The sequence below is a fragment of the Dunckerocampus dactyliophorus genome, chromosome 4 (genome assembly GCF_027744805.1).
Source record: "Dunckerocampus dactyliophorus isolate RoL2022-P2 chromosome 4, RoL_Ddac_1.1, whole genome shotgun sequence".
In the NCBI taxonomy this organism is placed as follows: Eukaryota; Metazoa; Chordata; class Actinopteri; order Syngnathiformes; family Syngnathidae; genus Dunckerocampus; species Dunckerocampus dactyliophorus.
In genome coordinates, this window is record NC_072822.1 from 18736726 (window position 1) to 18757754 (window position 21029).

A 21029-nucleotide genomic window follows, 5' to 3' on the forward strand; every position below is an offset into this window, starting at 1 on the left:
CTCCACCAATACACAAAAATCATCATAAATGAATATATTAGCCCAACCCAAAAAAAACCTAAACAAACACATTTGTGGCAACAACAAAAAAAACAACAACAAAAAATGCATCCCATCTCACCAGGAAGTAGAGTTACATCCAGTCTGACACTTTTCCACTGGAGCAGACTGGAGCCATTATAGTGCACAGCCCTTCCATTACTGCCATAAAGAAAAGAGAAACACAAGTCAAAGATCGAACAACACAGACGGATGTAAAACTGCACTCTTGCCGGAGAAAGAACACTGTAAAAAAGGCTGCCAAGATAGACATATCCAATGTCAGTGTACAAAAAACAAACTTACTTGTGAAACAGACATGTGCCAACAGGGTTGGTCCATGCGCCGTCTCTCTTCTCCGCCTCAGTGGCGAAACCAAAGGACACGATCGGCCCACTGTCTTCCTCAGAGTCTCCATAGGAGACAACTTCAATCTCCCAATAAAAAGAAGGAGCCTGAGAGAAAACAGAAATGGAAATTAAAAACTGTAGTGAGCCAAGCAGATCAGCACAAATTCCAAATTTTGGTAACATATGTTCAACCTGAATTGGTACAGGAGATGTGGCATAGATGAAGGTGCCCCTGGGTAGTCCCCCGCCAGCACTGGGATCAGCCAAGAAGGTGACCGAGGTCAGGCGAGATGAGAACATGCAGGCACGGACTGGAGGGAACACTCGGGATGGGCACCAAGTGATTTCCTTGGGCTAGAGTAAGCCATTACATAAAATTGCAAAAATTATCGAACTACCGTGCCATACATTGTTCAATTGAAGTTTCAAGGTTTTCAGTTAAAACATTTTTTAAATTGATGTTGTGATTAAAAGGGAAGAATGGTTTAGTTCCTCTGTCCAAACAAGAAATTATTCAAATGCAATGGCAATGAAATGAAAAATACTCAGTATTCAAAATTTAGCAACTTTACCTGGCGCCTTTCTGTCTGAAGTGGGGGTGGTGGTGGGCGAGCACAGTCTCGGTATAGCATTCTCACTCTTTCACATTGAGCCTCAACAATACCAAGACGCTCCCCTGAAAACACCAAGAGGGGACCAAAAAAACTGAGCATTATGTGCTATACTTTGTAAAAGACAGGCAGTTTCAATACAGCGCTAAATTATCGCATTAGGGTGCTGCTGTGCAAATATTGTGGCTGGTGAGTGTATCTACACTATAGTGATTCTGGGTTAATAATTTCATACCAGGACTACATTCTTGAGCAACCAGATTGAGCACCTCCACAGCAGCAGGACACTGCTGGATGAACTCTTCACAAAATGAGCTGTCCTCCAGGAGCTGTGCCATCACCAGACATGCCCTGGATAACAAAGTCATCATAAAACACTTGCTGATTTTTGGTAAGTTAATTGGTTAGCAAGGAGGATCCCCAGGTTGCTAGTGGTGTTGGATTTTTCTGGACAACTATATTGTCCTGACTTTAAACTACTAATCATAACAAGAAAATAAAAAAGAAAATAAAGCTTAAAGACTAAATAAAGTCTAAAATAAAACTTGAAAGTGAGCTTTTTTTAACCGACCTGGTTCTGATTTCAGCCAGCAAGCGAACTGCAGCCATCACCGGGCTGGCTCCATCTCCTGAAGCTGGTAGAGAAGTGTGAATGGACAGACTGCCCTCCTGAGGCAGAAGCATGGATTGCACTGCTTGCACAACCTTTTCAGTGATTGATAGCTTGTATAACGGCAGTGCCTGAGGATTGGGGAGAAGAGTGAGACATAAGAATCAAGACTATATCTTACATGATCAGATTATGGAGATTATTCTAGATGGTGGAACTCTTACCTCTGATCTTGGTGTACACAGGCGTGATATTGGCACTGTCAGCACGTCTGAGGCTTTGCAAGCTCTCCTGTAGTCGCAAGAGGGGAATTTGACAGTTGCAATGCCTTCCTGTTCATTGATGGACATCACTATTCCCACGCTGCCCAACACTCCTTTACCTATCACCTAGAGATACGTGAGACATGATAGGAGTAAACAAGAAGGTGATTAACTGAAGCAACTTCTAAACTGTCCCTTACCTGAACCTCTGAGCCAATTTTAATGGTTTCTTTGAAGCCCCCCAGAGCACAGAGTGCAGCAACCGCCTGTCTGCCAATGGCTTGAAGCTTAGCCAGTTTCCTACCACTGCTACTCCCATTCTCCAAAATACTCTCAGCATACTTCCCTAGCTGGGGGATGAACATCAATGCCCTGGAGAGTACCTAAAACAAACAAAAAGTAAGCTTTATGCTTAAGCAAAAGACTAAGGAATAAGTTTACAGATTCAAGAACGTGTCAGCCTGAAGGCAATTTTTCCAATATACTGTAATACTGCTTAAAAGCTAGTAACAGTTACTTTTTCAGCAGTGCTTGTCCAGATTTGAGCAGTGTTTGACTCTGGGGCAGTAAGCAGACTATGCAGCAAAGCAATGACCTCAGCAGCCATACTGTTGGCAACATGGCCACTAATAAACGGCCTAACAGGGTCCGACCTGTAGAAGACAAGATTTTCAGTTAGGTGCTATAGCCATGGTTAAGGCCTTTGCCTTTCTTGATGATATAAAACCACAAGAGGCCAATGTACCTTGCCAGCTCAGTATTCCTATCCCTACACACAGATGTTTGAGCAGTTTTCTTCTTATCCCCAGTTGTGATGCCTCCCGTGGTTTCTTGGGTCTGAGTCTCTACAGGAGGGCCAACACTCACTATCAAACCAGACTGAGCCCACTTGGTGGCCTTCCTCAGGGCAGCAGATGCTTCCTCTGTGATCACCTCACAGCTTCCACTCTAAAAATGTAAAAAATGTCAGGACTGAATGACAGAAAAACAATCAATTATATTGTAAATATGCACATAAAAAAACATTACTTTGGTCATATCTCTGTCCATCTTGACAACCTTTTCCATGTTTGCACCGGTGCCGAGTCGAAAAGGACGTCCCTCTGAGCTGCTACATATTAGAAAGACAGAGAAAACATGTTCAGCAACTTTAAAATAAGCTTACTCACGTAAAACTACATTGTTTTCAGGGGAAAATCCTACCTGAGAAGTGGCTGCAGAACCTCGTGAGATGACTGGTCCTCCCTCTTGTGGATGAAGATTGAAAGCTTACCATCAACCGCCTCTCCCTCCTCCCCAACATCATCAGACTTCAGAGCTCCTTTGGAACTGGCTCGAGACAGACTAGTGTCTGGCTCAGAGGAGCTGGGAGAGAGCAAGGTCTGGCAACCTGGCAAGGGGTTGACAGCATTAGGAAAAAAAAATAGTAATCTCATGTTATATTTAGCATTTCTGCTTTTAGAAAGACAAACCTGGTACCACGTAGTCTGCCAACTTAGCTAGCAGCAAGGCAGCTATGCGTGAGGCAGGGTCACTGGCATCTTGTTGCTCTGCATCTAGCGTGTTAATAGAATAGCTCCATGATGGCAGGGCCACATTACCACAATCTTCGACACTCATGAGAGGCAGGGCAGCTCGACAAAGCTGTAGGATGATAAGCACCAGCTTTGGGGAAGGTCTCTGGTCAAGCAGCAGAGACAAAAGCTTCGAAACACAGGCTGGTTGGCTCAAGATAGCTTTTCCGATATGGCTCCTGGAATACAATTAAAAAAAAATATAATGAATAAAATGTAGTAACAAACACAACAGGCATATAATAAAAACATGATCAACTATGGAAAAACTATACCTAGAAAGGTCATTGAGTAGACTAAGCACATCCTGTAAGGCATCATTGCCAGCTGCCTGATTCCCACAGCACTCTGTCGCTCTGGCCAGATGATTAGTAAGCAGACTGGACACCTGCCGAGCCAAACCAGAGTGTACTCCATCCGTTGAGCCACCTTTAAGTGAATAAAACAGAAAAACAATTAAATATTGAATTATACCTCTCCAAAAGTGCATCAGTAAAGTCTGACCAATTATCAACAAAGTATTTTCACATCAGACATCACCTTCTACTTTCTCCCACTCAATGCAGCGGTTGGCAAGCACCTGGAAAGCAGCCCAGGCCATCGTGGCCACTCTCTGCTTTTTAGTCTGCTTCTCATTTGAACTGCAATCCCTCTGACCACTCAAGCTACATAGGCTGTCCATGAGCTGAACCAGCCCACTGCGAACAAGGCATTGCTCCTCACTCCTACAGTAAGAAATGAAACAAATGACAGCCAGGATGTCGAGGATTACGTGACAAGGGAACAGAGGGATCGAGAGAGATGAAATTTCTTGCCTGGTGTAGGGTATTGTACAAAGCAAGCCAATACTGTTGGCACAAGCAATGGGGTAGCGAGCACACAGAGACACGACAGACGTCATTGTCTCCCCAAAGGCCTCCTGCACACGCTCTACCATTCCACCACAGGTCAGTTCCTCAATCCTGTACACATTACACAGATTTATAAAGAATTAAGGAAAGCAGTTAGTTAAATAAAAATAAATGGTTTTTTGTGTGTTTGTGGCCATAGAAGTGTTACTATTTATAGCACCCTTTATCTACCTTGGGCCTCCTTGCAATACCATAGTGACAGGCCCCACGAGGTGGGTGACCCCACCCACTCTGACAGCAGCTGTGAGCAGCTCTCGCATATGAACAAGCGCTTGTTTCCGTGTGCTGCCACGACGCCAACGTGTCTGTGCAGCAGAGAGGAAACTGCTGCTCGACACCTACACAAATGATAGAGTCAAGTCAGGTCAGCAAATATATATATCCAACAATTATGGGAACAATCCCCTTACGGTAAAAAGAGAAAGATTAAATGACAGACTTACAGCTTGATCAGGTGTAGTGCCTATAAATGCAAAGAGCTGACCGAGCAGCACGCTGTATGTTGGCTTGTCTCGGCAGTCCTCAACAGCCAGCGACTGCAGCAGTGTAAAAGAGCTGCTGCGATGACTGGTAGGGTGGTGCCGCCTCCTGTGGGGAGAAAAAAAAGAAAACATGAACATTTAGTCATCTCTTGAACATTTTACTCATCTTTTAAGGTCAAACCCCCCCCCCAAAAAAAAAAACCTTTGGGGAGCATGAGTAAACTCCAGGTCTTGGTTAGCAATCATCTCCAAATCAGATGGTGCAGACATGCTGCGCAGGAATACAGGCTGCTTCACCATGGAGATTGCAGTCTTGGCATCTGACACAGACTTGGAGGCTGACACAAAAAGTAAGCGAAAATGAAATACACTATGCATGAATTAAATCCCCAAAAATACAATGTAGTTTAAGTAATTTAATTAGGAGAAAATATGATATCTACCTGAGCCTGGTGTTCCCGCAGGTGTAGTTGTTAAGCTCCTGCAATGTGGCGCAATGGTAACATGTAGCAGAAGCTCAGTACGGTTCATCAGACTCTTAACCAATGCCTTCGTTTTAGTGAGCTGGGTGTTGCTTTTAAGGTGCGTACTGTTTACCTCCTGAAAGAACCTCTCCCTGTTGGTGCAGACACAAAAGGTTACAGATGATGTCTTTCACTGATCTGATTGCATAATTTAAATGGATTTACCTCAATCCAAGGACAACATTTTCCAAGTCACTAAAATCAAGAGGGACCTCTTTCAGAGAGCAAAGTAGTTCCAGCTCTTTAATTTTATTCTGTGAAAAAGCAAAGTAATAAATGTCACATTATATTGGATTGTAAAAATGTTGACATGGTTGGTTTGGTGTTGTCGGGCAGGATACCTCAAAGAAGTGGTAGTCATGAAAGAAAGGAGTGTTGTTTTCCAGCTTTCCCTGCTGCGCCTCGTCTACCTCATTCTGCCACTTCTGCTCCAGCTCTGCTACGCTCTACATGGAAGACAAATACAAAGAGACACAGTATGTTGGCTTCGGTGACTGGTCAAACAATAAAGAATTAAATGTAACATTCCCTTAATCCCATATTCGTGTTTACACGCACTATTTATTAATAATGTTATGAGAAAAAAGTCATCATGTTGACAGAAAAACTCATAAGGTTATGAGAAAAAAGTTGCATTATGAGGAAAAAAAAGTTGTATCATGAGAAAAAAGTTATTTTAATGCCACTCATAAAAAGCCATGATGTATGGGAAATAAGTCGGAATGTTATGAGAAAAAAAGTCATAACGTTAAAAGGAAAAAAACGATCATGTTATTAGAAAAAAGTTGGTAATGTTACGAGAAAAAACTCATTATGATGACAGAAAAACTCATAAGGTTACGAGAAAAAAAGTTGTATTACGAGAGAAAAGTTGCAATGTCACTCATAAAAAGCCATGATGTATGGGAAATAAGTCGGAATGTTACAAAAAAAAACGTTATCATGAGTCATGAGAAAAAAAAATATGAGAAAAAAGTCATCATGTTGATAGAAAAACTCATAAGGTTACGAGAAAAAAGTTGCATTATGAGGGAAAAAAGTTGTATCATGAGAAAAAAGTTATTTTAATGTCACTCATGAAAAGCCGTGATGTATGGGAAATAAGTCGGAATGTTATGAGAAAAAAAGTCGTAACCCACACACACACACACACACACACACACACACACACACACACACACACACATATAAATTGCTCACCTGCAGTTGACGCTCCATCGCATTGATCTTCTTGAAGGTCTCTGCCATGATCTTACAGACAAGGTCAAATTCTTCTGTGTGGTCTTCCCGGTATTGGTAGTTGACAAGTGACTGAAGAGCATCCACCAAGTTGAGATGCTTTATAACACACGATACGATTACCTCCTCCATGACATCTGGGCGGATCACCTCTCTTCGGAATAAATGGTTGAATATTTAGGTTACATTGTTAATAAGAATACACAGAGTAAGAAAAACTAACAACAAAGATCTACTGTATATTGCCCAAGCACCACAACCCCAACCCCTTACTTAATGCTGGGACGAAACTGTGGGCGAGCTCTTCCAGACACCTCTCTCAGCCTTCCCATGATGCCTGGAGGAAGGCGTATGCGAGGCAAGTCGGAGTAGGTGCCAGAGGTAAAGCCTGGAGGTGGGATGAGCACATCAGCAGGGTATGTGAACTCCCGGTCCTCCTCAATAGTTAGTGGGAGTGGTGATGGGCTGGGAGTAAGCGCAGGAGAGATTGCACCATTTGCTTCCACTTGCCACTGACACCTGAAGAAAAGAAAAAAACCTCAGTCAACAATCTGCATTCAAATTTTGACAACTTTTCCTTATGGATGACAGATTAGCAAGCAACAGTTGAAAATCGGACATAAAAGTGTAATTTACCCATATGATAAAGACAATAACAAATAATAATTAACATGAATATGATTATGACACTTTACTGTATGTATGTGTGTGTGTGTGCGTGTGTGTGTGTGTGTGTGTGTATCACCGTTGCAGCAGCTTTGAACACAGCAAATCATGGCAGGTGTCCTCCTCTCTTGTAACTTCAGGTCCGTTATACAGAATGCGGAGCATCGAGCAAGCTAGGACTGACAGGCCAAGTGCCAGATCTGCCAGGAAAGGGAGACCTCCAGAGACATCCTCAGATGACTCCTGGAAAGACAATTTCAACAAAAAAAAAGTATTGCACACATAACATGCTGATTCAGGATGAAATGTCAAGATGTTCGCTACTGCAAAATCAATTGTTAATATGTTTTACCTGAGCCCTGACAGTGCAAGAGAACCCCCACATGGCTTTATCAGGTGTGTTGTGTTCTCGCCCACTTCTCATCTCAAAGGAGAAGGTCACAGTGTCACCTTCAACCTAAGGCAGGACAATAAAGTTTGCATATAAAGACAGAAAATCTGTGTTTGTGTCCCACAGTTTCTATTACCTTAACAAGATCTTTGGGCCATCCTGTCCCCAAAACACTGCGACTGCCATATCCCAATGTGTTTCCTCCATATTCCGTTACTTTCCGACTATTGGTGTTGGGACCAGCATAAATAACCAACTAAAAAATATATTATGAATGGTAAAAGATCAAAAGAATTTCAATTGTGTTTTCTGAAAGCCTTGTTTCACCAATACCTTGTCATAGTCATATTGGGAAGAGCAGCGAGAATCAAAGCGAAGGTACAAGCAGCGAGCTCCCGGAATATGCACAGTCTCTTTGAACTTATAGTTGTCTCGCACAGGATGTACAGTTTCCACTGTCTTCCCAGCAGCCCAAGGGGCGGGGATCTTCAGCCCTGTCAGGAAACCTGGCTCCTCGCGTTCATCAAGAATTCTAGCAGAAGGGATAAAGGATTTTTTAAGACACACTTAAATCTGACAGTTACCCAGGCCGCAGCTATTGCCTTGATGATAAAAAGCAAAAAGCAATATTTCTTTGGACCTCTATAAAACATACTTGTCATCAGCAGCACATGTCTTCATTCCCTGCCCAACACAACCCCCCAAAGGTGACTCTTCAGAAAAAATTGGGCACTGAGTCTTTAGTAACAAAGCAGTCTGAAAGGAAAACAGTGGGATAAATCTGTTAATCTCGTGATTAAAAGTACAGTTTTTCTGAATTACGGTTAGATTAATTCGAAAATGGACAAACTTGGCTAGTGTATAGAACCAGCTGCACCAACTGGGGCATGAGGGCATCAGCAAGCGTGAGAGTCTGCAAGTTGGGGTGCATCAAAGAGGTCAGCAACACTGGCAACAGGTGGCCCAGCATGGTGGCCTTGGTTACCTGTTCCAGGCCTTTCAACCTGTGGAAAAACAAGAGCAGGAGATAAATCTGCACATTAGCCACAGTGGTACTCATTCTTGTCCTGGTTTACCCTTTAAGCGCCAAAGTCGCAAAATTGCGACAAGCAACATTGCTGAATTTAACACGCCATAGAGATAAATATAATGCCTCATGTAGTTACTATTTTACACCAGGAGATGGTGGACATCTGTAACTTTAATCTGAGCAACATTTGTGGGTGTGTTTCTATGTAAAGTTTAGGAGTTTAATGAGTTTAAACTCCCGTGTACGGGAGCTCACGGCTGCTGGCGGCAGCAAGTCCACTCACTATGACAGTCCACAAAGCAGCACGTTTTGGAGCTTCACCGGGTTCAGGGTTGCAGGAGGGGACTTCTACTAATTTGAGATTCACATCTCAGCCTTATTTTAGTTTGTATTTTGTCTAAAAATGTTTTTCATATGTTTCTTGCAAAAGACGACAAACGGTGCATGTAGCACGAGTGGTCAAAACACTGCTGGTAGTGAGGGGGGGTAGCGGGAATATACAAAAAAATGCAAAAATAGTGGCAGTCGTGGTAGAATGTGTGGCAGGAAATACACTACTAATAGCGGAGGAGGCAGCAGTGGTGTTCAATATCCCGCTGTAAATGATGATGATGGCTGGGTTTGTTTGAGAGATGAGGAAGAGTATCACCAGTGGATCAGACATTTTGATGAGCCTGTTGGGTATCATGGAGACAGGGATTTGACAATTTCGGAGCCTGGTGACATCATAATATGCTAATTAGATGAGTACATTTACTCCTATCACGAACGTTGGGTCATACTGATGATTTTTCTCATTTCCAGTGTACCTTTATATCTAACCATTTTCAAGTTACAACCTTTTGAAATAGTAATATCAAAACGGATTATTTTGTTGAAAAAACTTAGGCGCCTAAAGGGTTAATTCTCAGTAAATCTCCTTTGAATTGTACCTGGCTTTGTTAGAAAAGCATTATTTATTTATTTATATTAATTTAAATCTATGTACAAAATCTATTAACTTTACTATAACACATCTTTATCCTTTACTTTTACTATTAAAAAGTGTTAAACTGGTACATGATGACCACAGGAACTGAACAAACTACAGTATTAGCAATAGCTGTATCAAGGAGAAGGGTTAAGATTGAAAAAGCTCTGCTTCTTCTTGTTCCTTTATTAGGATTGTCAAATCAATTAGTTACGGTGAAAAGAATGACTAATTTTGACTATTTTTTCTACTATTTATCACATTATCTTATTAATTTTCGATGTATTCAACTCAAAGAGAGTGTATTTGGAATACAGGAAGTGAACAAATGTACTGCAATTGATGTAAAACGGATGGGGGGTAGGACTAAATAAGCTTTGCTTCTTCCTACTCCTTTTGGATATGTGGAACCATGAATTGGAATATGTGATGTATTCCAATGTAACCTGTATACATGTTCAAATAAATTTAACCATTACCATTCCTTTACGGTTTCAGTTTCATGTGGAATTGTGTAACTGTAAGCATGCAATTTACTTCAACGTAACCTTGTATGCATGTTCAAAATAAACTAAACGATTACCACTACAATTACCATTGTGACTTGAAGGGAATCCATACTACATACAGTATACTTGAAAGGATGTGATGTCTAATCTGCTTTCTTGTAAAACGTAATCAGAGTAGAATAAAAAATTCACCTGGTTTCCCTGTCAGGGATGTCGCTGTTAATGAGAGCCGTTGTCACCTGCTGCAGTGTCTCCAGTGCCTCATCACATCCAACCAGGATCTTGGTTGCTAAGGAGAGGATGCTGCTTTGCAGCTCCTGAGGACCACACAGAAATAAGGCCCACACTTCGGTAACTCTGCTTCCAAGATTTCTGTTCACCATATCGCTTTCATGAAATTTGCATTTATTGCTGAACTATAATCTCTACGGATACAAACTCTTATTTATGTAATTGTATCTCTCACCATAACTTGACAAAACAACACAAGTTTAACTATAATTGGTGCAGTGAGTGTGAAGTATTATGCAGTTCTATTTTTTTAACATTGTTGTTGCTTCAATGTGTAGATTAATGTCAAGACAAGCATAAAAAATTCCATTACGATAAAGGAAGGGGTATTTAAAGGGGATGTTTACCTGTACCTTCATTGTTTCCCCTTGTAGGGAGCTGTCACTATCATCACTATCATCTGGACGGATAAGAACGGTGTTACTGAGAAGGTGGTTCTGGACAGCCATGAGGTAGCGCAGACAAGGAGAGACCACCTACAGGGAAGGAAAGCAGTGTCAGAGTGGTATCAGCATTAAGTAGCACATTTTCTGATCACTGTACATATTCTAATGAGCGGTGACAATCAGTTAGTCATACTGGCACAGTGGCGAGCAGCTTCTGGAAGTCGTCTCGTGCAACTGTCTGACATTTGGTAATGAGGAGGCAGGATTCCCGAACTACAGTCTTGAGGATAAACTGCAGCAGCTCATCACTCAGCCTGCAAAAAAGATAACAGTATTTTCTTACACTCTTAAACATTTTCTTAAATTAAAGCTAGTAATGATAATACTACTAATTATAATGATCATTATCATTATTGAGGGTCATGCTAAATTACAAAGTTTGTACCAAGAATGTACCAAATACAACATGCCACTCACGTATAGTGGTCATCTTCTTCACTTCCAAATCTATTTTTCTGCAGCTGATCTGCTAAGTTGGTGAGGATAACATCCCTAAGCTGAGAGAGGCCACTGTTCCTTTCACCTGTGAATCAGACAAACAATGAAATTTTTATTTCCAGAAGGACAGTGTAATTGTTGGTTATATTATATTAGATTATTATATTTAGTCACCTTCTGTTAAAACAAGTTTCAGCAGTTTATTTAGCTCAGTTTCGCCCTGGTACAAAGTATTCAGACCTGAGCTGCCGTGACAAAGAAATTGTACAATTATTTCTGTATGAAACATATATTTCTGTCTCTAATCATAGTGTATTGGTATAATTGGATCTTACCTGATGGCCAGGCACACCTCTCTTTGAATCTCAGATCCTATCTGATCTACTGGAGCCATAAGTAGCTGCCACAAGAGCAGGCCCGCCCTCCGCACACTTTCCCAGTTCTGCTCCGACTGCGGATTGAAGAACCTAAAGACAACCTGTTGAAAACAAAACAATACAACTTAAAACATGAGAGAGTGACCTCATTGTTAAAGTCACAGAAGACTAACCTGGAACACTACCAGAATACAGTGGATGATGCTGGTGTCTCCATTGACCATGGCCTTCTCCATTATGTCACAGATGCTGCTGAAGTGACTGGCCTCGATGGGATGTTGTTTGCCCAGTAGGGCGCCCAGAGGCAGGCTGTTATTGCTGGCTGCTAGCAGATTTAGCTGGTGGACACACATGGCACCTACATGATGAAGTAGCTGGTTCATCACCTCACTTGTGTCCACCATTTCTTCTGTGAAAAGAGGCAAAACACTTCAAAACAAATGGAATCTCCAAACATATACAATAAATATGTGTGGCTTCAGGAGATCTTTCCCCCAACCTTTGGGTTCTTTGATGACATGGCTCACACCCAGTCTTTGGCACACATGATGAAAGGCCTGATTCCCCGGGTTGCACCACTGATCTATGTAATCACTGGAGCAGGTCCAGATCAAGTTGTTCAGTGCATCATAACATGCTCCTAAAACAAAGCACAATATAATGCCAGCTATCTCACAAGTAGGGTGTGTGCTTGAAGTTGCACAGTGCTCACCCAGTCCAGCTACCTGGGCTCCCCTGCCTAGGGAACTACCAGGTGCATCAATGAGGTCAGCGCGGCTGCTGAACAGGCCGTCAGCAAGGTTGAAGACTAAACTAGAGGCTAATACTGAAAGGAAAATAATGACTTTAGTTGAAAGTAGCAAACCCTTCACTGAAGTGCTAGGCAAAAAAATATAGATAGTATCTAAGTGTTCTTACTTTTCAGTGAGGACAGGCTGCTGGTGCCTCCAAACAGTGAGCGTGTAGCAGAACTCCCAGATACACCAGGAGGAGAGACCAGCATTACTAAGTATGTCCCACAAACATACATAGGGGTCTTCCTCAGAGTCTTCAAAGGGAGTCCACAACTTGTGTTGACAGCTATTGAGATAACAAACCAGGAGAAATGTGTTAAAAGAAACAATGTTATTTCAACACTGAGATGAACTGGCTTTTTGTGGTTACCTGACTGCTCCTCTTTGACAGTGTTGGTGATGGTAGAGCCTGTGAGAGCAGCCAATGTGGCAGAATGTGAGGCTCGGAAGCGAGACATTCGACTCAAAAGAAGCTCATTCAAGCACTTGGAAGACTCGCCTTCTTTGCGAGTAAGGATAACTCTCTCCTGCAAGACGTCTGCAACACCCAGTCCTGTCTGTGTCTGCACCATAGACAAGAGGGAGGAACCCATCAAATAAACCCTACTGTAAATACAGAATCGTGAATAGCATGTAAAACTCACAGACAGATTAAAGACATCCATGAAGACAGAGTGGCCTTTCTGTGTCTTCTCATTGAGGCTGGCCGGGGACCAGACCCAATATAGGTAAGTTCCATCGGAGCAGAGGTGCAGCGTAGTCATGCTGCTGCCCACTGGGAAGTGATGGGCTGGCATGGGGACAATCTGGCACACCTGAAAGCAGCAGTCCGAACATGAGATGCAAATGAATGTTGTTCATTCATGCAGCTGTGTAAGGTAAGTGAGAAGTTCTAATTACGCTACATGAATGCTATCCCAAACTCTCATGCTGAGCAACTGGTTGGAGCATTACCTGTAGAGTGAAGGGGTCAATGACCTGGCACAGCTGATGAGGCTTGGCATCAAAGGCAGAGGGGCGGTGGAGAAGGCGACCACTGCTGTACACCACCCAACCAGGCTCCAGCTCCTCATTTCGACAGTAAACAAACCCTCTGCACAAACATATGCAGCTCTTTCATTTTTGCACTTTGCAGAACTGAATCATACTTCTTTGTACCCTAACCTTGCCTGTCAACACCACAGGCCCAAAATGCAAATGGTCAGTCTCATTTACACTCTACAACACTGTCCATCCATCTGTTTTCTATGCCGCTTATCCTAGTAATTAATTATTGACTTCGGGCAAGAGGTGGGTACAACCCTGGACTGGTCGCCAGCCAATGGCAGGGCACAGGTAGACAATCATTCACACTCACATTCATACCTGTGGACAATTTAGAGTCGCCAATTAACCTAACATGCATGTTTTTGGAATGCGGGAAGAAACAGGAGTACCCGGAGAAAACGGCCCTCTACAACACTGTTCAACACAAAATACTAATCTCGTTTGTAGCAATGGTGGCAAAGAAGAATTTATTATAAACATACTGGTGAGGAGCTGTACAGTATAAAGGTTAGCATCTACAGTGGGGAAAATAAGTATTTGATCGCCTGCTGATTTTGTAAGTTTACACTTTACACATGGCACTTTTAACTATTTTACTGTATGGCCACTGTATGGTTAGTACAGTCTCCCAAAAAAACTTTCTAATGCACTTGCAAATACACGGACAGACATTGGTCCAGACCAAAGTGCCCAATGTCTAGGTTTGTAGGTGCCGCTGTCAAATTGTCTCACCAAACAAAGGCATTTGTACAGGACATAACTCAGCGCAGCTTGAATTTAGTTTAGAAACTTCAGGAAACAACACAACCAATGTTGGCATGATTGTGCATTTAGCATTCCTGTCTCTCAATCTTTTCTCAGAATGCTGCAGATGAATGTGTCGTATTACCTCAGTGTCCCATGTAAGCCAGATCCCAGCTTGCTGAGTCCTCTCCCAGAGGAGTTAGTGGTGAACAGATAGAGCCCGTCTGTGGCCAGACAGCGACCCAGGTCAGTGTCTGTGAGACATGGGACAAAAAGGATGACAAGGGGTGAAAAGGACATATAGTTGGGATAAAAACAATGGCAAAATTTACATTGTAGACCGACTGGCTTACACTGGTGTTTTAGGCTGATCTAGTGATTGCTTATAAAGTACATGCACAAATACTGTTATGGTTCTACGCCCTGTTCAGCTTCTATTGTTCTGTGAGGTCAGCTTATCGATTGCTTAGAGTGAGTCATCACTATCTTTGTTTTTCACTGTAAAGCTCTTGAAAAACATCTTGTACCTTTAGTTTCATTATAATACTGAATGCATTGACCTCATGTTCATATGTTGTGCATTAGGTTAAAACGGCAAGCTAAAAATAAATTTGGGAAGAAACAACAGACTGTCATCATGATGATTTAATTGCACTTTCACCTTTATTCTCAGCTCCTCCTGGTGAGTTATCAGGTGTGGGTAGCATGTCCTCAAAACCCCAGGACACACTGTGTTTACCCCCGAGCAGGCATGATGAAGAGCCTGGGCCTCCTTCCAAGAGTAAAAGCCTGAAGCAGGAGAGATGTAAAGAACTTCGCAGGAGAGATGTAAAGTACTTCAATGGCAGCATAAGCCTCTAATACAGTCAATTATCAGGTGAACCAAAGTTGAGGCCTCACCTGTACAGGACATCTGACACTGGGAGTTGTCCCAGATCAGATTGTTTCTGCAGCAGGTGCACTGTGTGGATAAAAGTCTTCAGAGATCCTCTGCAAAATAGATTGACTGATGATTATAAAGCATTAGATAGCATTAGATAAAGGCACATTGTCAAGTTTGTTTTATTTGTAGAATTATGTCTCGTTTGAATTGCTGGAGCAGCTGGTTTGTAATGTGACAATTAAATACTTAACTCATTGTTTATTTAATTTAATTAAGGGGGACCTTTCCATTACAATGAAACACCTACATTTCTTAACATGAAATGCTGCAGAGTGTAATGAACAACTAATTTTATTTTAACAAGTACATCCAAGACTGAACCATTTAATGAAAAAGACATTGTAGCAATGCATATTCAAAGATAATTAATTTACAGATAATAACATGAAAGCAATTGAGTATTACAATATACAGTATACATTAATTTATTTGTGGTGCATGATCATAAATACATTTGCCACTACCTGTTCACCCTCTCTCATAAATACATTATAACGTATTAACGCATCTGGCCTGCCAGAAAATAAGAGGAAGGAGCAGGAGGGAACGGTGTAGCCAACTTAGCGACTTTGTTGCTTTATTTACAGAGTAATCAGACCCCTTTATATACTCCATACATTTTTTTTTTAAACGACTCACGACAAATCTAGTGAAGAGTCTTTAGGCAACTCTGATATGAAAGCACGTATCGCTCTTCTCAACAAGCAGTGAGTGCTGCTGTGGGCTCCTCCCCCATTTAAAAGCACTCACAGGTGGCTCAGTTAGTCACTTGTGAAATAAAAAAAACGACAAAAAGAAGCAACAGATGAAAGTTCATTTGTATTTCTAAACATTTGTATTTCTTTTCATGTTTTTTTTACTAACTTTTTGCAAATGTGTCATGGCCAGTTATGCAAAGTCAACAATTATGTCACTATGTGTCACAACTACGCTCTCTACTGTATGTTGTTACTTAACCCTCCAAACAGTGAACTTACAAACAGGGCTGGATGGTTCATGACAACAAATGTTCCAATAAAGGCTGAACAAAGAGTAGAGGGTCCTGGTTTTGACAAGTCAAGATCAGTTGTCACCAGCAGAAACAGAAGCAGAGGTCTGACTGACAACACATAATGTTCTAGCGTCGGGGAAAGTGTGACAAACACGACAAAAGACATCAATATAAACCACCTTTTTCGAAAAGGATGCGTTTACAGCTCACACTCTCAAGGCTGACGAACACTGACAAAAACACAAGCATGCATGCACGCACATTTGATCATTGCTACCTTTCATACCAGAAATCATAATATAATAGTAGGGGAAACACAGACCGTCCGACTACTGGCTATTACTGACTACAGAGTGATAAACCTGTGTAAAATGGGGACGCCAAAAAAACAAATAGTATTTTCAGTTTGTATCTCTCTGGTCATACCTGGCACAGGCAAGTGCAACCAGTGCAGCAGCAGCGTTTTCCCTCTGTCTGGGTGAACGGAGAATCTGCATTTGAGCCGGTCTTTGCATTTGGACGGACTCCTGAGCACCATCTTCCAGCCAGGAGCAAAGCAGCCCCTCCAGGCCATTTAGGCAGTCTGCGGGCTCCTTGCTGAGGCTGAGCGGTTGGCAGTCTCTGAGACACGCCAGCAGCACCTCTGCCGTGACCCCACAGAGTGCCGGGTCACTACGGGTCTGTGACTGTAGAAGGGGGAAGACCAGCAGCAGGCCGACACGGGAGGTAAAGGGCGCCTGCTCGGGCTGCTGGAGCAGACCCTGTCTTTTGAGCAAGGCCAAGGTCTCCTCATCAGCACCCCCAGTACCTTCTCGCTCCTGTTGCTCCTCCAGGGCCAGCTGCCGCTGCGCCCCCCACAGGCCACGCAGAGCATTGAGTCGGTATTCCAGCAGCCGGGCGTAAGCGTTACTCTGGTTACCACAGACTGCACGTAGACGCTCTGCCAACTCAACTGGGTTCTTCGTCTCAAACGTCAGAATCTGTAATTAAGGAAGAAAACAGGAATAACATTTTTCAATTCTTATATGCAAAAAAATTAACTGACATGAGAGAAATATGTGAGATTTGGAAAACAACGGGTGAGCATGCCTCTGTCTATAGCTCTTTGGTCTAGGAAATAATGAGCAGACACTGCAAAGTGAAACAATGTGCTTCATGTGCACTTAAGCAGCATTTCAGATATTGATTACAATGCGATGGATATGACTGAAGGACTAGGAAAAAATCTATCATACCATTTAGCAGGCACAATTTGTATTGATTACATTTGGCTATCTCTACTAATGTTACAGTAATACCCTTTAACTGGAGGCTGGGCCTTCTGTGCCTTGTTCTATAAAACACTGACGCAGGGAGATGGAAAACAGTCAGCATCACAACACCAATGAAAACAGTAATGAATGAGCCAGTCAGTCTCCAGCTGAGCACAGACAAGGTCAGAAATGGAGGAGAACGGATAATAACACTAAGAAAACAGAAAATAATCCAATCAAGAAACTGTCTGACACCAGGAACAGCACTGTGTCAGCTGCAAAGCCCGACATTTTTAAGAACAGAACTTTCCATTATGGATCCTCGCATCCCGTACGCTGCCGGGCCCAACTGTAGAATATCGCTGGCTTCATTCTAATATACACATTAAGAACAAGATTATATAACCAGCCTGTTAAAAGTGGCACAATTATTATACATACCCCGACGCAATACCAAATATAGACGTCCATTTGACCTGCCATATCATATTTTCTACGTCAGCCCACCATCCAACACCTTTTCACCAAATCAAAAGTCCAGCTGCATTTATCATCACACCCACAACATCCTCTCTGCTTCTCAAAACAAGAACAGATTGTGTGCTGCATGTCTGGTGTTGATCAGGACATGATCAGGAAATGTGGAATCAACCCAATTTATTATTTCAGAAATGTTGCATATTTGTCAAAGTGACAAAACAAATAATGTATCCATGAATAATTTGTCATAATTTGAGACCCATAACTCCAGACAAGTGCATCCATCCATGATGCTTATCCTCACTAGGGTTGCAGGGGTATGCTGGAGCCTATCCCAGCTGACTTATGGGCAAGAGGCAGGGTACACCCTGAAGTGGTCGCAGGGCACATATAGACAAACAACCATTCATACCTATGGACAATTAACCTAACACGCAAGCGACACACAGAGATGGAGATTCGAACCCAGGTCTTCCCGATCTCATGACTGTGTGGCCAACATGCTAACCACTCCTCCACCGTGCGGCCGCATGTACCTTTATTGTTAATGTAAATGGTTTATGAACATTCCCAGATATGTTTTTGGGCCCGTTGTTTGTCTGTCAATCCGCATAAATGTGCTAAATGTGTGCTAATGTGCTAGCAGGTCACGTTTCAAGAAACAAACTATTTAACTAGAAGACTAGAGGGCCGCCCATTTGGAAATAGAGTAAACGACAAATGATGTACGTGCTTAATGTGTAAGATGATCTTCAAGATTCAAGAGAGTTTTATTGTCATGTGCATGGTAAAACAGCAGTTATACCATGCAATGAAAATCTTATTCTGTTCATTCTCCCAAGAAAAGAAAGAAAACACAAGAAAGAATAAGAACATAAGAAACATAAACATATATACCAGTAAATTAAGCAACAAAAACTTCAACAACAAAAAAATCTTAACATAATTGTATATGATTATCGCTGCAAGATATATCATTGTTGCATATTATTTAGTATTTAGTCTTTATGATAGATTATGCAAAAACTACCACACTCATTTTGGGGCAGATCCACTTCAAGGCAAATGTAAAATTTGTTTATAACCCGTTTTGGTTTTTTTGACACGCAACAGAATGAGAGTGCTGTTAGCTCTAGTATAGTCTGTACTCTCTCAGCACCCTTTTTGTTCTATATTATTGCTGTCAGTCACTGTTTTGCATGTATAGACCCAACTACAAAGCACACATTAGTCTGATAACACTAGCTCATCATTATAGATTACTGTGATATTTGTATACTCAATATGTAGAATCCTAAACACTATGGATCTTAATGTCAGCTTTATGACATATTAGAGCAACTGAGTATAAATAATGGGGTTTTAGACAGTTTGTCACTGTAAAGCCCTATAACAAAATATAAAATGGTACTTTAAAAATAATGACATTTCCTGTGTTTATAGAGTATTTAGAAACAAAGTAATTTAATTCCTTTAAAATGACCACTGTAACACTAAAGTAGCTATTAGTTTTATTTACAAAGAAACCTGGATATAATAATTTTATATTGCGACTGGCAAATTAGAATTGCTTCAAGGGCGCGGTAAAAAGGTGAATATGTACCAAACTTTGAGGTGATTACATTGTAAACATTGTGACATTTGTGACTTTCACACGCCTTTATTTTGAAAGACACTACAGGAAACACAAGCACTATGACGGCCTCCTTGACAGAGGGTCGATAACAAGCAGGGCAGGGAAAGTTGCAAACGTTAGCGCTATCGTTATCACTGAGGGTGTGTTGCCGCAGACAGTTCAAACATGTTTTTACATCAAAAATACAACGAAAAGGCACCACTGTCACGAGCCCATTTTCATTTCCAAAACATTAACAAAGACAGGCAATTATGGGTGTGCGCTATCACTCACCTCCTGCTCGGTGTCACCCTGCTCCGACACTCCAATTTCACTGGGCAATTCGGCCAGATCTGTGACTCGAATGAGTCCGTCGTGGAGGAAAATGGTTTCCTCCTTCACCGAAAGCCACTGGGACGAGTCCGCCGCCCCGGAGCCCATCGCTCTCTCCTCCGACAGTGATGCCAAAGGGGTCGAACATTAAAAATTCAGTCACAGAATGACAGAAAACGCCCTGGCTATACGGCTATTGTAAAATAACACTTATACTGTTGACAAGCCCCTCTGGTTTGACAGAAGACCCCTTAAAGGCTACACACTAATGTCCAATAGCACCGACAGCGAACAGAGAGTGGTGACAGGTCTTCTTCACATCGCATGTCGGCTCCTTCCTGGTCGTGCTAACTGTGGTTGCTGCTAGCTGTCTGCCTCCGCTAGCTGGAAACGGAGCTAGCTAACTGTGCGGCGTCGTTACCGTTACCGAGCAGAGTGGGCGTGACACTTGCACTAAATCCGTTATTGCGCCATGCCCTTAAAACGCCAGTCGTTTCGGGGCGGACGCCGCGACTGTCGTCGGTAATTGAGGGAAAGGAGATGACCGCAAGGAACTCCGTAAAGGGCCCCAGCCGCCGTGTTAGTGGCTGGAGACGATAATGAGAGTCCCAGCTGTCAGTGCGACGCCATGTTTCCAAGACCAATGAGCTCCTCCCAGCATGCACCGCGGGCCACAAGAAGACCTGTCAAGTGTTGTAAGTCCATGTTGTTATTTATCGATACAGCCTTTATATACCTTTTACATAATTCTTGTAAAATATTATATTCATTGTACAACTTAACAAAGTAGATAGTTTGTATTGCCATAGGGGTGGGCTATATTACACATTTTGTTATAGATCCGATTTTTTTGCCTTTATTTTGTTTAAGGCACAAAATATTGTACCATCTCACTTATTTGCGAACAATTTAGCAATACTTAATACAACAATGTAAGACAATGTATCAATATTAACCAAATAATTCCCTTTTATTACATAGAAATGAGTTTGTGAACAATATACTGGATACAATATAAAAATCTTTTTGAATATCAGAAAAAACACAGATATTTGTGGAAATAAACAGAAGCGAACTGGAAAAAATTTAAATCTCGTCATGCTAATAT

The 21029-nt window shown here is 42.0% G+C and overlaps 1 protein-coding gene across 4 annotated transcripts in view; it reads right to left on the minus strand.

Moving 5' to 3' along the window:
- LOC129179323 (probable E3 ubiquitin-protein ligase HECTD4) overlaps nt 1-20564 on the minus strand; it is a 33271-nt gene extending 12707 nt beyond the window's left edge. For 2 of the 4 annotated variants that reach the window (XM_054772433.1, XM_054772430.1), the window contains exons 1-48: nt 19883-20564; nt 16667-17220; nt 15207-15296; nt 14968-15095; nt 14452-14560; nt 13470-13608; nt 13160-13330; nt 12886-13078; nt 12640-12801; nt 12434-12547; nt 12221-12361; nt 11895-12130; nt 11680-11822; nt 11519-11589; nt 11324-11429; nt 11040-11160; nt 10808-10936; nt 10362-10486; nt 8511-8664; nt 8316-8416; nt 7994-8192; nt 7797-7916; nt 7622-7726; nt 7349-7512; nt 6877-7122; nt 6565-6757; nt 5706-5810; nt 5530-5618; nt 5284-5456; nt 5043-5178; nt 4802-4946; nt 4530-4696; nt 4263-4409; nt 3988-4172; nt 3723-3876; nt 3346-3626; nt 3077-3263; nt 2903-2984; nt 2619-2821; nt 2391-2526; nt 2074-2256; nt 1835-1999; nt 1572-1741; nt 1236-1351; nt 962-1065; nt 582-743; nt 346-494; nt 122-201 (exon numbers count right to left, since the gene is read on the minus strand). In XM_054772433.1, the coding sequence (XP_054628408.1) occupies nt 122-201; nt 346-494; nt 582-743; nt 962-1065; nt 1236-1351; nt 1572-1741; nt 1835-1999; nt 2074-2256; nt 2391-2526; nt 2619-2821; nt 2903-2984; nt 3077-3263; nt 3346-3626; nt 3723-3876; nt 3988-4172; nt 4263-4409; nt 4530-4696; nt 4802-4946; nt 5043-5178; nt 5284-5456; nt 5530-5618; nt 5706-5810; nt 6565-6757; nt 6877-7122; nt 7349-7512; nt 7622-7726; nt 7797-7916; nt 7994-8192; nt 8316-8416; nt 8511-8664; nt 10362-10486; nt 10808-10936; nt 11040-11160; nt 11324-11429; nt 11519-11589; nt 11680-11822; nt 11895-12130; nt 12221-12361; nt 12434-12547; nt 12640-12801; nt 12886-13078; nt 13160-13330; nt 13470-13608; nt 14452-14560; nt 14968-15095; nt 15207-15296; nt 16667-17220; nt 19883-20029 (7480 nt within the window). In that variant the 5' untranslated portion in view covers nt 20030-20564. The remainder of the gene's footprint in view (nt 1-121; nt 202-345; nt 495-581; nt 744-961; nt 1066-1235; nt 1352-1571; nt 1742-1834; nt 2000-2073; nt 2257-2390; nt 2527-2618; nt 2822-2902; nt 2985-3076; nt 3264-3345; nt 3627-3722; nt 3877-3987; nt 4173-4262; nt 4410-4529; nt 4697-4801; nt 4947-5042; nt 5179-5283; nt 5457-5529; nt 5619-5705; nt 5811-6564; nt 6758-6876; nt 7123-7348; nt 7513-7621; nt 7727-7796; nt 7917-7993; nt 8193-8315; nt 8417-8510; nt 8665-10361; nt 10487-10807; nt 10937-11039; nt 11161-11323; nt 11430-11518; nt 11590-11679; nt 11823-11894; nt 12131-12220; nt 12362-12433; nt 12548-12639; nt 12802-12885; nt 13079-13159; nt 13331-13469; nt 13609-14451; nt 14561-14967; nt 15096-15206; nt 15297-16666; nt 17221-19882) is intronic. The other 2 variants (XM_054772432.1, XM_054772431.1) reach the window with 2 other exon arrangements.
- Between the last annotated feature and the right edge of the window lie 465 nt (nt 20565-21029).